At 51.7% G+C, this 14,710-nt stretch overlaps 1 protein-coding gene across 4 annotated transcripts in view; it reads right to left on the bottom strand.

Annotated features, from left to right (window-relative positions):
* Positions 1 to 14,419, bottom strand: part of svp (COUP transcription factor 2) — a 159,664-nt gene extending 145,245 nt beyond the window's left edge. For 2 of the 4 annotated variants that reach the window (XR_013313399.1, XM_077659210.1), the window contains exon 1: positions 13,877 to 14,367. Coding sequence is in view for 2 of the 4 variants with exons in the window: in XM_077659210.1 (XP_077515336.1) it covers positions 13,877 to 14,222 (346 nt within the window). In the remaining 2 variants the exon portion in view is untranslated. Of the gene's footprint in view, positions 1 to 13,876 lie in introns of all 4 variants that reach the window. The other 2 variants (XR_013313398.1, XM_077659209.1) reach the window with 2 other exon arrangements.
* Between the last annotated feature and the right edge of the window lie 291 nt (positions 14,420 to 14,710).

The raw sequence follows: 14,710 nt of genomic DNA, 5'->3' as shown, positions 1-14,710 counted from the left end.
AACTGTTTTCGCCTGAATACCAACGCGGCACACTTTGCACCCGCCGCGCTGCAGGTTGGCTCGTGACCAGCAAACCTGCATCGTCTGTCGTAAAGCGCTGCTGCAATCGCGTCTGGCGTGTCTGCCACTGCCGCGATCCCGGTGCGTAAAAGGAGATCCTCCAACTGCAGCCGCCAACGAAGGCAGTCCCGGTTTTCAACCCCTATCTCTGCTCCAACACGGCAGACACGCTGGCGTCTTCCACGGTCACTCGCGACGCTCCGGCGGTCGTAATCCCTGTAATACCTTCGCCTATACACGACTGGTGTCTCCGGGGGCTGAGGCAAATCTCCTCCCTGTCCTCTAATCCTTTCAGGTATCCGGGGCTCATCTGTTACCTTATACGCCCCGCCGAAAGGCTCTCGCATGCATTCCGCTGCTGCAGGGAAGGCATGTCGTGAGAGCGCATCGTTCTTCCTGCTAGTCGGAAACGCTCCGTGCAGTTATTGCATGACTCGCGAGGGACGGTTCAACTCTTGGATTGGAATTACTGTTATATTAAACACGAAAATAGCGATCGATGGATGCATCAAGTATCTAGAAGTTTTGGTACGCTACCCGGCACACGCACAATATGACACGAACCAAAACGTATGACGCGCGTGCACATCGTGCGATAACCGTATACCATACAACCGTTTTAGCACGCACAAGTAAAGTTGAAACTGAAGGTGCAGGCAACAGCCTAACGCCCCATCCCTTCATTACCTATTTATTTCGCATATCTCACCAGAGTTTCGTCACTTGTTTCACCTCCGGCATCAATGCAGTTCTCGGGACGCAAACGCACATGACATGCCACCTGGTTACACACGAACGCCATTTAACAATACAGAGCACATCACAACATGCACTGCAATGGCCAATTGTATGCCGGCTCAGCGACACCAACCGTTATCTCTCCAGACACCTTGACCGCGCCCTCGAACGAAGCGCGCCAAAGAAAACGCTCGTTCAAGGTGTCGTCAACGCGAGAGATCGCGTGGAAAGATTTCGGCACGGAATGCACGTGCGTTGCCGTGAAAGCCTCTTAACACGCAGCGGCCGTGAGATATCAAGTACTGTTCGAAACCGCTACACAGCCACGCATGAGGGTCACCTCCATATATATGTGTGTGTGCGTGCGCACGTAAGTGCTCGACTGCTGCGACAAGTCACACGGTACACGAAGAAAAAATAAGGCACAGATATTTGAAGAAGAAAGAATGTCCGTCGGCATAATCTTGGAGAGAGCCCCATTTATCATGGCTCAATCCCGCCGGGCAATGACGGCGTCGTGAGAGCGCGATGCATACGGCGCCTCCTCACGCACGACGCTCACGCGGCGGCAGCGCCACATAATGGAACCAGAGCGCGTAAAGGAAGATAGGCGCCACCGCTGCACACCTTGGGAACTGCGTCGATTCCCTCCTCCTCCGTATGTGAGGAGGAGGAGGAGGAGGGCACACGGAGGTATCTTATTCCGCGCATACGAGGCCCGATCTTCTCTCCGGGGAATTGTCATGCATATGCGCGCAGCACAAACCACCACCGCCGCCGCCGGCCGGAAGAGGCTCGCGCTAGACCTGCACCGAGGAACGCGAGAAGCCCCTTTATCGCCCCCCCTCTCTCTCTCTCTATCCCTCTTGCCTGGAGAGACGCGATTATTCGGAGACGGTGATCGACGGCGCCAACTATCCCGCACGTATTTCGCATCTTGGCTCGCGGCGGGAATAACCAGCTCTGCCGGAAGTGGCGATCCTGTATATAGCTGTGCACTTACGCGTGAAGCTCGCCGCGATGGCACTCTGCGAACCAAGTGCGTGGGAGATGCACCCCTATGCGTGATCACGTTTAAGGAGTACTCGAGTGTAAAAATGCATACGTATGCTGCTGCGGATTGAATCATAAGGCCAGCCTTGACCTCTGCGCGAAGCAACCTGCTCACTGTACTGCTCAGAAGTGCAGTCGCGTGCACTTGTGCTAGGGACAGCACAATTCTTTCAATGTGTTAATCAAATAAACAATCAATCACTTCATTCATCTACCGACTGTCTCCTTTTATCCGGGAGGCACAACTCGAAGCTATAGGCATTCACTTTGAGAAACATGCCCGTTCGTAGCCAAAACCTTCATGCAAAGCAGCTAAATGTTTATTACGGCGACAGGATTCGCAATGCCAGGCTGAAACATTAAACCCTGCCGACAACATTCGCAGGCATTTCGTGATGGTGTTCCCTAGTAGTTTACAGTTCAAATTTACGTGTTCATGCGAAATGCGCTATGATGGAATTTCGCTAAGGCTGGCACTGATATAACCTGAAAACTAACAGATCTCGGATCGTACGATCAGATATGATGCAAGTCTTCTCGATGCTGCAAAACTGTGCCGCAAGGATTGACAAAATGCACACCGGAGTGTAAATTCTCACCCGAGCTATGCAGGTTTCAGAGCATCATTTCATCTTCTTCCTTTTCAGAACCAAGTTTGACAGTATAGCGTTCGAATGAATGGTTGTTAGGCAGTACCATGAAGGTCCATTGGCATAACGGTTTATGGGGGCTGAACATCCCAAAGCGACTCAGGCTATGAGGGACGCCGTAGTGAAAGGCTCCGGAAATTTCGACCAACTGGGGTTCTTTAACGTGCACAGTACACGGGCCTTTAGAATTTCGCCTTCATCGAAATTGGGCCGCCGCGTACGGGATCGAACCCGTGTCTTTCGGGTCAGCGGCCGAGCGCCACAACCACTGAGCCGCCCCGGTGGCCTCCATCGGTTTAACACAGGCACGATGGGTACGAAGAAAGCCAACCGATTCCATTTAGCGCATTCCCGAAAGCCGTTATGATTTGCTTGCTTGCGCCAGCATAACCGGTGCTGCCACGATCACGAATTACACGAACCAAGCCATCGGTCTGAAATCAGGCCTGCCTCGAACTGCATTAGGTATACTCTGGTTCGGCCAGCTTTACCATTTAGGGACGCGCATTCCTTAGGCCAAGTCTTAGCTGTGGTGCGCGTGCCCTTCTAGAACTCGACTATGATACAGCTCCGCAGAAGGTCGTCTTTTTTTTTCTTTTTGTTTAGACGCTGACTGCCGTGCACACTTGAGTGCACTAAGGCAGAGAAACCCTCAACTGTAATTAGTCCACGCGTATGATTGTTTTCTACGAAGCATTCTCGGAAAGGAACCGGCCTCGTAAAGCCCTGTTTTAAGTTCGACGAATAAGTAAACATCCTGAAAGGCCAGACATGTGTTCCCTTTCACAGTGGTAGACACTGTATGTGATCAATAAAAAAAGATCAGGCGGGTTGTACAGGCGCAGCAACGCCGTCCAATCACGGAATCGCCCAGCCAGCTCAACCAGCAGCACTAAACGCACTTGACGCCACGGATTGCGGAGCGCGCATTCCTTGGAGCGTGCGCGCACACGGGCGAAATTGTTCCAAATACGTGCGGAGGCTCCGACGGGACCTTTTATTTGGGAGAGGGACGAGGCGAGCGCCTTTTCCGCGTTCCGGCCGCCGGTTCACGCAATCGGCGTTTGGTTGCGAAGCACGTCGCCGCCGACGGCCACTCGGCACGTACTCCCTCCGATAACGCCCCCCCCCCCCTCCCCCCTCTCAGCTGTACATGTACTAAGCACAGTCCGCACTCGTCCCATGCACGGTGCGCGCACGCAGAGAACTAAATAAAGCGCGAAAGGTGCACGAGCGAGGGTTTCGTAGGTCGACATGGCACGATCGACTGGCTTGCCCCGCCTGATTGCCCGAGCAAGTATAAGCGGCAGGGCATTGGAAATGAATAATTTTTTCCCCACCTGCTTCATTTTTTCTCTCCTGGCCCATCACTTGAGACGCTGCGGCGACCGCAGGAATTACTGTCATGTCTCAATAGGCGTTGTAAAAAAGTGGCACGACGACAAGTGGTAGGCGCGCTAAGCTGACTGTGGCGCCACCTCCGCTTACGTGACCGGAAAATCAGCGCTAATATACAAGCGGAAATCAGAACCCATTTTTCGTTATTCTTTCAGACATAATTTCTTACACAGTTAGGCTACAGTACTCAATCTCGCGCGGCTTGAAAGCGGAACTTAAAATAGTTTCCAACTGTGTTGTGGCTATCAATGTGGCTATCAATGTGCTTTTCTATAAAATGCATAGCTTCGGCTCTCTACTGGGGAGGGACCAACTGCGTTTCACCATCCAGCAGCACCTAAACGCCTACTGGTCGCTTTGCTGTCCGAAAAAAAAAATTATAGCGGGGCATGAACACCCGCTGTTCTAATGCCTCAAGACATGATCACACAGAGATGCAGGCATACCTCATGTTTACATTTGTCGCGTTCACGATGTCAATGCGAAAGCAGTTAAGTTGTGGATTAGCTCAGCTAATCCAGGATATACAAAGCGAAAGCTGTCGGCGCTCATTGGCGTTGGCAACTTCTGAACTCCGATGATTTCCAAGAAAGGATGAAAGGGCGGATAACTGACTCCCTGTGTCACTGGACACCTCAATCGCGCTTTGAGGTACGTGGCGGTGGTCAGAGAGAGATGTGGGATGCATGCATTAGCGCTGACAAAGTTGTGGCAGACTCGCGGCACTGCAGCAATAGGCCGCAGCGTTCATTGGGTGACCAACACCTCGCGATCAAACATTAACTCCCACCTGCCAGGGTGGGCAGGCTGCCTATTCAGTGTGCGGAACGCTCAACGTTACAGACGCCAAGCCGTGTCTACTTGCCCGATACACCACGGCTAATTTTTTTTATCCAGCTGAGGCTCGGCTAGATCACGTGTTCAGGCAGCAGCTGTTCCGCGGTTGTGGAGCCCATAGAGTTTCTTACTATTAACTAAAGAAAAAGCTAGCGCCCCGCGTATGGGAGTTTGCATGGAGCTTTCTCAAGACTACCTCAGCCACCATGGGCGCTCTAAGCATCATGGGACGGAGAGCTACCGACTGCAGAACCAGAACTTTTGGTCAAAAAATAATGAAAAAGAAACGTTGTTCGATAAGCAAGGATGCCCTAACATTCAATATCCTGTTTATAAATTGCAACAAACGAGCAGAAAAGCATGTGAATGCAAAGTTTGCCCAAATTAAGAGATGGCTTGCTCTCTTATTCGCCAAGTAATGCACACCACAAAAACTAAATTTCGTGCTTAACAGGCGCACTTTTGGAAAGAAATATGTTTAAAAATGTTTTTGCTTAAACAACGTTAAGAGGTTTTTAAATAACATTTCGGTAAACAGAAACATTTTATTGGCGTCGTGTGCTGTTTCCTTTTCGCTACTATGGACTTAGCGCACTACATTCACGCCAAAGTCGTCTGCGCGCGAGGCGCGCCATGCACGGAATTGAAGTTTGACTGGGCACTTCGAAACTATGCTGCGAATAAAAACATGGCACAGAAAAACTAAAAATTTCCAATGAGGCATTTCAACTTCCCCGCAAAGTATTCACGGGCGGTTCTCCCGAAACTGCTAATTAGTGCCCGATTAAGACAAACCGGCGTCTTCTTGAATTCTTCAATGCACTCACTACGTGACGACCGATGTTCCTCAGGTGGACGCCGACTAAAGCCAGCAAAAGATGCACATCTCCGAAGCACATATCCGCAGCAGCTTCTCTGCTCTGCACATTCCCCGAGCTTTCTTTCCTTTTGTAATTTCCACTCTAACGTGTAGACAACGAGTCTATTCTGATGCATTTGTGGGAGAAAACATTGCGAACACGCAGAAGGAAGGCACAGGACACGCCGCGTAGAAGTTGTCGCACGTAAAAGAGCGGTTAACACGATTCACGACTCGAATTTGGACAATATTTCTGGGAACCGAACTTCTTCAATGTGTATATGCCTCGTTGACATACAACATGGGCAGGGTGAAAATGCACAGAGCTTGTTGGGCCTCGTGTATTTTTGTCGCGTTTATATGGTCAACAATGAGAACAAAACCTCGGCTGTGACATTCAGATCTTCCTTTTCCTGCATCCTGAGTTGAGCACGCACAAGTGCAATGCAGGGGAAAAGTGCAGACGCTCACGCCCGTAACCCTTTCCAGAGTGGCATATCTGACGCCCAAGAGATTTTCTGTGCCGCCCTTGTTCCTCTCGAGGTGGCCCGTGCATACCGTGTAAAATCAAATTTCTAGACCGAAGGCTGATTTTTCATTCCGTCTTGGTTCCTATGGGTCAAGACCGTATTGTACCAATCGGCTAGCTAACTCCAAGCTAGTGAAACGAAGCACTGTCAGAATGTGATTTCTGAATCTGCTTAGCAGATCCTGCATCCACTCCGTGGAGTCCAGCTTCATTCGCTCGAGCGACTCACCTCCGCCGGGTTCCCTCCCAAATGTCTTAAAAGCTGTGGTAGGGAACCTGAAATATCAGGTAAAGAAGCAGCCCCGCTTGCAAGGACCCGTCGCAGGGCACTCCACCTCCTTCCCCCCCCCCCCCCCAAAAAAAAAAAAGAGAGAGAGAGAGAGAGAGAGAGGAGAAAAGAAGGGCGCACCCACCTATCCTCAAGTGACACGAGTTCTCCCACAACCTAAAAAGAGTCGAGGAAGGCGCCAACGTGGACGTGATGTTCTATGCACCTAACAAGCTTTCTACGCTTTGCAAATCGTCAACCTGCCTAGGAGTTGACTCCACTTCCCTTAGGCAATATGTGGTGCGGTCTTCATCGGCCAAACCAGTAGGTCCGTCAATGATCGCCTGCGTGAACACCAATATAACGTGAAGAGAGTGATTTCCCGGGCACCTCAGTGTCCACTGCAGAGATTCAGGCTCCCTGCCATCCTTCGCCAGCTGTTCCATATTCAGACAAAGCGGCAATCAACTTATTAAGGAATTAGTTGAAGTCTTCAAGATTAAGAGCGCCAATGTCAACTGCGTCAGCGTCCTCCGATCGTCTGCACAGAAAGAGAAACGTTTCGCTAATGGAATGGTTCTCTTTTGTCGTGTACCCCTTCTGTGCGTTTTTTTTTTCTTTTCCTCACGATGACCTCAGTAGCCGCTGTTCTTGCCTTCCAGGGGTTGTTCTCCCCCTCCCCTTGATTTTCTTTTCCCGCTTCATCAACCCTCCAACCCAGGTGCACGTAGCTGCAGCAAAACTGCCCTATATCCCCGTATTCTCTCCCTTGTTCCACCTGCGCATCTGTGCTTCCCGACTCTCACTGCGCGGGCTGCTTGGCGTGCATTCGTCTGCGGCCTCACTGCGCTGTGCTTACAAATGATTTTCACTCTTCGCGCCTTCAAAGATTCCCGAGGGTGTATTGCTTTGGGACGATTATTCAGTATAACTGAAAACTGGGCGAGTTGGTGAACGTTTAGAATTCTGAGCTTGTGTTTGTTTCTTGGTCCCCGTTTTTCGCGCTGTCCAAAATGTTGGACGATTTTTCGGGGCTCGTCTTTGAGAAGTAGTGTCCCTTTTGTTTTGCTTAGTTCAGTATTTTGTTGCTTTCGTTTGTACTCGCTCCTTGTGCAGTCATGCACTTTGTCGCCACCCCCCCCCCCCCCCCCCCTCCACCACGCCCCATCGCTCTGCGAAATAAATGCTCAGTTGAAAGTCGGCGCTGTTTAGATAACCTTTCTTCACGACGAGCAGACGACGGCTGGAAAAACGCGAGCCGGGCAGATTACTTGCAGGAAGTGTGAGATCAGCCATGGATGTGGCTTGGAAGCGACCCTACGGCCGCTGCTGGGTACGTCCAGAGCGGTGGCACCAAATGTGCGCGGCCCGAGCCCATCATCTGCTTCCGCGAGACCACATCAGCCCCACTGCGAGCGTATGCAGCTCGGCTATCCGGCAGCGACCGCCACGCAGATTAGCCACAGCTTCCCCCGATTTTTCTAGTCTCTTTGACCGTGCAGATATTGATCTCGGTATCCAGCAGTTTACTTTTGTAGTGCTTCGTTCAAGGACATTTGCGCATTATTTTTCCAACATTCCTTTTGTTAATTCCACCATACTCCGTGTTTCCTCTTATCTATGTAGCTTTGTAATTCCCGAGTTGTGCAAGCTTCAGTCCCTTACCATTTGGTAATCACGTTCTTAATATTAATCTTCGAGCGGGGTAATGTTTTGTTGCAGCTTGATTCAGGGTAAAGTGTTCTGCGGTCCTATGCGGCATGTGTGTTCCGTGTCTTCGAGTGAGATTTGCCGTTGGTGGCTAGTTTTCGCCAAACTGGCCGTTTTACGACCCCGTCTAGCGATGAAAATTTCAGGTTAGCTCCTTGGCTACTGAACTTCTATTTCCGCGCATTTATTTGGATTTTTTTTTTTCAGTCGAGGATGGTGTGCATCGAGACACCCGTATACGCGCGGCTATAGGGTATAGCTAGGGAGCCTACATGCGTGACTTTAAAGAAGGGAGCATCTTCAGGGAGATTATTTCACTAGACCAAAGGGCCTTGAGAGAACGCTGCTTCCAGTTATTTTCTTTCGTGCAATGAATCAGCAGGGCAATCTAGCGATGTGTGTGCCGAAACTGTCCGTGTCTTGATCGCGCTGCCTATTTCGTCATATCAATGCAGCAAGAAGCCGAAGAGTCTAACTATACCCGTTTGAATTACTTAGGCTGAGAAGTTTTCTGCGCTTTAATTTCGCGGCCCGGTTCTGCCGGAACAGTTTGTATTAGCCGCTGCCGAGAGAAGTACCAGGCCGAACCGGCTCATGCCAGTGATCGGCTACAGCATGAGCGCAGTATTATTTGCCACTATTGATGGCAGCTGACAACTTCGGAGTGCTAAGCTTAGGAGAGCCATGCGGCTGGACACAGCTGAAATCGGAGGCAGTGAACAATAGTCTGCGCCCATAGTGGGACTCAAGAGCATCGGCAACAAGGAAATGAAACTCAAATGTTAATAATTAATAATTGGTTTTTTGGGGGAAAGGAAATGGCGCAGTATCTGTCTCATATATCGTTGGACACCCGAACCGCGCCGTAAGGGAAGGGATAAAGGAGGGAGTGAAAGAAGAAAGGAAGAAGAGGTGCCGTAGTGGAGGGCTCCGGAATAATTTCGACCACCTGGGGATCTTTAACGTGCACTGACATCGCACAGCACACGGGCGCCTTAGCGTTCTTCCTCCATAAAAACGCAGCCGCCGCGGTCGGGTTTGAACCCGGGAACTCCGGATCAGTAGTCGAGCGCCCTAACCACTGAGCCACCGCGGCGGGTCAAACAACTCAAATGTTAAAACTGCTAATTCTGGTGGAGGGCTAATGAAGAGAAGGTGAAGGAGTGCGAGCAACATTTACGAAGTAAGGGTGAGGGAGGAAAGGCCCACCTCTCGGTGTGGCGTGTCTTGTCTCTTCCTTCAGCGTCTTTGTAAACCTTGCACTCGCAAACACATCATGAACAGCTTCCAAATCGCCCTGCTTTCTATTCTGTGCAAGCTATTCTGCTTTATGTCCACAATCCCGAGTACAATATGGTTCCCATCTCATCAGACTATCATCTCCCACCATTTTTCGCCCGCGCGTTCAGAGTCACCGCCGCGGGGCAATTAAGTGGCGAAGTTGCACCACGCAGGAGAGCGGCTTTAATCCCCGGTCGCGGCCAAGTCATTTGGTTACGTCACCCCGGCACAGAAGGGAAGCCAGTCCCTCCGCGAGAGAAAAGCGCTCGGACCAAGCCGCCGTCAAAAGGGTGGCTCTCATGGGTGAGTGGGCCTCAAACGAGTGTGGAGAAAAAAGACAGCGGGAGAAGCGTGATGAACCAAAAAAGCAAAAAAGGAGAATAACGCCAAGATAATTCAAGGTCGCAACATGAGCAATCTCCCCCCCGTGATAAGCTGCCCGCGCACGCTTGCATACAACGGCTTATCAAAGCTTCAGCAGGGACAATGCCAAGTGGGACGTTTGCGCAACGTTTATGCGTCGTACTATAAACATCTCGCGTACGACGCTTCGAACGCGCCTGCCCGAAACTTCGTATAATACAGCTTCGCGGCTACTATGGTCGACAAGCAAACATGTCAGTGGGATTTGGTGTGTGCGCAACAGAACCCATATACCACGTGCATCAACTGCTATTTTTATTTTTTTTATCAAGTGTGGTTTAATTAACCACCCCCTTGGCTCAAAAGCTGCTAGTCGTATTAACAAAGCATTAACTTTGCAAGTACGATAACGTCACCACGCTGAGGTGGTCTTGCCTGCGCGTTTCACTGTGTGCAATTCCAGCAGCTCTCTGAAAAGACTGCAAGCGAGTACATGGCTTGGTTTTTGTAGCTGATGTAATATACTAATGTCACCGCAATTTACCAGGTTTCTGAATGTCATGAGCATGAGGCTGTAAAATGAGCATCACTAAGGTATTTGTTGCAACAGAGTCAAAAGACTGTTTGAACTTGAAACACTATAGCTTAATAGGATTAGTTGCAACTATTCTTCTGAAGAAAAGTGAATTCCGTTCCTGTGTTCTTCCTAATCTTCTGCTTTGCTGAGCCTGTGCCAAGCAATCCGATTTAGAAATACGCTGGTATACACTTGTTGGCCGTCACTCAAGCTTATAACGAGATCAGTTCCTCGAATAACTCCACGAAATGATGCTCGCGTATTGGCTTCTATTGCGGGACGCGCTATTTTCCCCATTTAGTCACTAAAATGACATTCGCCATATACCACCGCGTCGAACGAAAAATATACGAAAGTACAAAGCTTACCCGATCATCGTAGCTAAGTGGCGAGCGAAATGCATATCGGTTCGAGACACTTAAAGACACCGAGCGATATAGAAACCAGGAAAAAGCTATTCACACTTAGCTATAAGCCACTATAAATCCGGTCACGAGACCGCCGTAAGATTGTCTGCTGCCAAACGCAAACGATACTTTTGCAGTGCTCGTTCTGGTCGTTGTCAAGCATTGTGAACTCGGAAAACAACATACATGATAAGAATAACGCGGATGAAGAAAAGGCGAAATATAAGGTCACTTTCTCCCGATTTCGCAGAGTCAAGAAGAAATAAAAGGACTGTATACAGCTGACTGTAGCGATGTTCACATAGTCCGCGCAACTTAACGCAGGCGATTTCTGTGAATAATGCATGCGCTGTTACATTATTTATTTTACGCGAGAAAAGTTCCCAAATCTGTCTTCGCCATGCGAATACGAGTGCGCATGAATGGTGCACGCACTAAGAGGCAATAAAAGAATTGAAGACGGCGTCTCCTTGCTTTACGGCGAAATTTGGTCCTTGTCATGCTCAAAGTGACGCGATAGCTTAGCTTCTCTGTTAAAGCAGGGGAGGTTCAGTGGAGAATGAGCACACAATGGCACCGTTGCTAAATTCAATATATATGTACGTGACTAGATGCGAGCTCGAAGGAAATATAATAAAAGGACCGATAATAAGATATAAACAGCACAGATACCCGCGCACACCTTACTTTCCTCAACACGCATGGCAGCGACGGATTGGTATCAGAACGCGAGGCGTACGAGCGCGCTAAAACTGACCACATGCATATATGCGACCCCGACAGCTTCATGCACGCAAATTCACACGAGCTTATTACTGCGTACTTTTTTTTTTTCGCATAACTCGGCGGTAACGCGTCATCCCCGCGCCATGAATATGTATATTGCGCGGCGGTTCGATTCCCACAAAACGCCTCTGCATGCGCAGATAACGAAGGTCGTTCCCGCGCAACTCGACGGCGAAGGATGGCCGTAATCACTCTGCACACACAGTGAGCGGAGGGTCGGCGGCGATTCAATACGCAGCCATGTGGATAAGCGCGGCGGAATACCGCTGCGATCGACCACGGGAGGGCGAACCACGGGAAAGCAGAAGAAGAAACAAAGAAAAACGCCCAACACGGAGAAGTATTAAAAAAGACAGAAAGGAGGGCCGGGGGGAGGTGACAAGAGGATTAGGGCCCCGCGGCGCGCATTCACTCGGGACGAGGAGAGGTGAAGAGCCATAAAGGGAACAAGGTCGTATAGAAAAAAAAAATAAAGCCAGTGACGACGCCGCGCCGAGGGTATTTAGCGGTCTTTTGAAGTTCTTGGAGGAACAGCGAGTCGAGCGCGGTTTTAGCTGGGACAGGACAAAAAGCCAACGGCGAGACAGCAGTGGTAAGTAATGAGCACCTTTTTTGTTTTATTTAACGTATGGCATAAAGTCGACAGACCGTCAGATCAGTCGGCTGTTAATGTACGGCGCCCCTACCAGGGAGCAACGTTGCCGAGCGTGTTTCGACCAACGCGAGGGAATTACAGCAGGGCCGGTCTCTGTAGGCGCCAGCGCTCATAAAAGTGGTGTCCTCGTTGCCTCCTGTATTCAATTACGCCTACTCTAGAAGCGCTGAATATACAAAACATAAACTACAGCTCGTACGCGCAGTTATTTGTACCGCGTTTAACAAATACACCACGACAGATGGTTTCTCGTGTAGACTGCACGCACAATGAGAAGTGTAAAAACTCTGCCAACCACGTTCAGCAACACGTGTGCAAAATGTAAAAAAGATAGGGCGAGTGTAAGCTATGCTTCACCTGACAATACGTCGTGTCTGATACGAATGTAGGAAACAGCGGTGCATGTTGTTGCCAGTGATTTTAACAGCGCCGCCTATACGTGCAGTAATGATATGCAGGTATCTAGCACACAGCTAAAGGAAACACTGTAAGAGTTAGCGACGTATGTAACGAACTACAAATCGATGCTTCCAAGCTTAAACCGTAAGCAGCTGTCCACAACAGCGCTCACTAAGCACGATGAAATAAAACAAGGATCGGAATTGTACAGGTTAACGATTGTCTGAAATTATTTAGAACGCTAATTACGATACTTGAACCGGTGCACACTGCTCCCATGTAATATTTAGAGACAGTAGCCTCTGAACGGGCGTAGAATGAAACGGTTTTTGGGCCTTGGCATCAGTGAAATAAAGCCAAGTTGTCTGTGGCATACCACGGGTACCGTTATGCTACGCACCACAGAGACCGAGCCCGTTTCCGCAAGTTATGTTGTGATTAACCCGCCAACTCCACGGTGAATTAGGAAGCTTGAGTGCAAGAAGACTCCGTGCCTTCTACGTTAACGTTCACGAAATTTTCTCCGCTCTTAGTAAGTAGCAGTCGGACGGAACTGAGTGCCAAATTGGACTCGCAAAGGCGCCAGCCACCTGGCAGAGGTAGGCGCGAAACGAAACCGAGCGTTCTTGTCGCGGACTGCGTGCAAGGTGCACCGACATTGCTGGGAAAAGAGGGACGCTGTCGGACAGCACGTGCAACTGCCACGAAGATCCTGCATTATTTGCAGACGCTTCCTGGCGGCCGAGCAAGTTTCTGAAGCAGTTGACGACAAGCGCGCTGTCGACGTGACCTTGAGCCACGCGAGCGAGCAGCCGAAAGCCGAGATCGCGCAAGGCCAAGCGACGCGTGCAACGGCGGCGTAGTCGCGGTCTCCGACGTAACGCCGCGAAGACACGGGGCGGGGAATGTGGACGCAGCTGAATAAAGCGCAGCACTCACGCACCACACCGTTGGGCAGGCACATTTTCTGAGGATGAGGCAAAAGGCACGTCCTACCTTTGGGAGCAGAAGCAGAGCCCGCAATCACGTGGCGTCGAACGCGCCGTGGAGCACAAGGCACACAAACATCGAACGAAACAAAACAGCATCGCGGTTGACACCGGTGCAGGCAGGGGCGGCGACCCCGACCCCCCGGCGGGGGCACGGGGCAACAAATACGCACACGACACTGGGGGGGAGAGAGAGGAAAGGGGGGATGCAACACACGAGCAAGAAGTGGACGGGGAAGGGGGTTTGGGACAGCACGACGACCACCAACAACGACGACGGCGGGGTTTGAGGAGGGGGGAGTGCATCAGACACGTACCCTCTCGACGCATGCCCATTTTGAGACACTTTTTGAGGCGGCAGTATTGGCACTGGTTCCGGTGGTGCTGGTCGATGGGGCAGTTTCGGTTTCCGCGGCACGTGTACGTCAGGTTCCTGCGCACGCTGCGCTTGAAGAACGACTTGCACCCCTCGCACGTGAACTGGCCGTAGTGCTTGCCCGAGCTCTTGTCGCCGCACACGACGCACTCGATGTTCGCGTGCTGGCCGTTCTTGTCGGACGACGAGGACGAGTGCGGAGTGCCCGGCGGCAGCGGCGGCGGCAGGCCGATCACCAGGTCGGCCGGGTCCACGGGGTCCCTCCAGGGCGTCATGGCGAGCGCCATGATGTGCTGCGTCGCGCGGCCCCAGCAGCGCGCGCGCGCACGCTACGCGCACAGGCGGCTCCGTCGGCGGCAGCAGCAGCAGCAGCAGCCAGGCCACCTCCGGCCGGCCATGGTTCACGGGGCCGATTAGTGGCGTCTGCGTGCGCGGCGCCCCCCGCGCGGCCGCGGTCGTGCCCTGGCGGGATCTCTCGGGGCACGGGCGGGACCCCGGCGCTCATTGGCTGCCGGGGCCACTCGACAGGCCGCTGCGCATGCGCACAGGTCCCGCCTCCCCCGGACGCCCCCCCTGGCGCGCCGCCGCCGCCTCAGCGCGCGCTGCTGCCGGGCAACGAGGAGGCTGCTGGTGAGGCGCCGCCGGGGAGGGCGCCCAGGGAGGCGGGTGAGAGGTGCGGAAACCTGGCGACCCGGGGCCCTGGGTCGCCTCTCCCGAGTTGAGAGGTCGCCAAGGGCGCGTTCTCGGCGCGCGCCGCTGCTGAGGCGGTAACGGT

The sequence above is a fragment of the Amblyomma americanum genome, chromosome 3, assembly GCF_052857255.1.
Source record: "Amblyomma americanum isolate KBUSLIRL-KWMA chromosome 3, ASM5285725v1, whole genome shotgun sequence".
In the NCBI taxonomy this organism is placed as follows: domain Eukaryota; kingdom Metazoa; phylum Arthropoda; class Arachnida; order Ixodida; family Ixodidae; genus Amblyomma; species Amblyomma americanum.
This window is presented reverse-complemented; position numbering and strand designations above follow the sequence as displayed.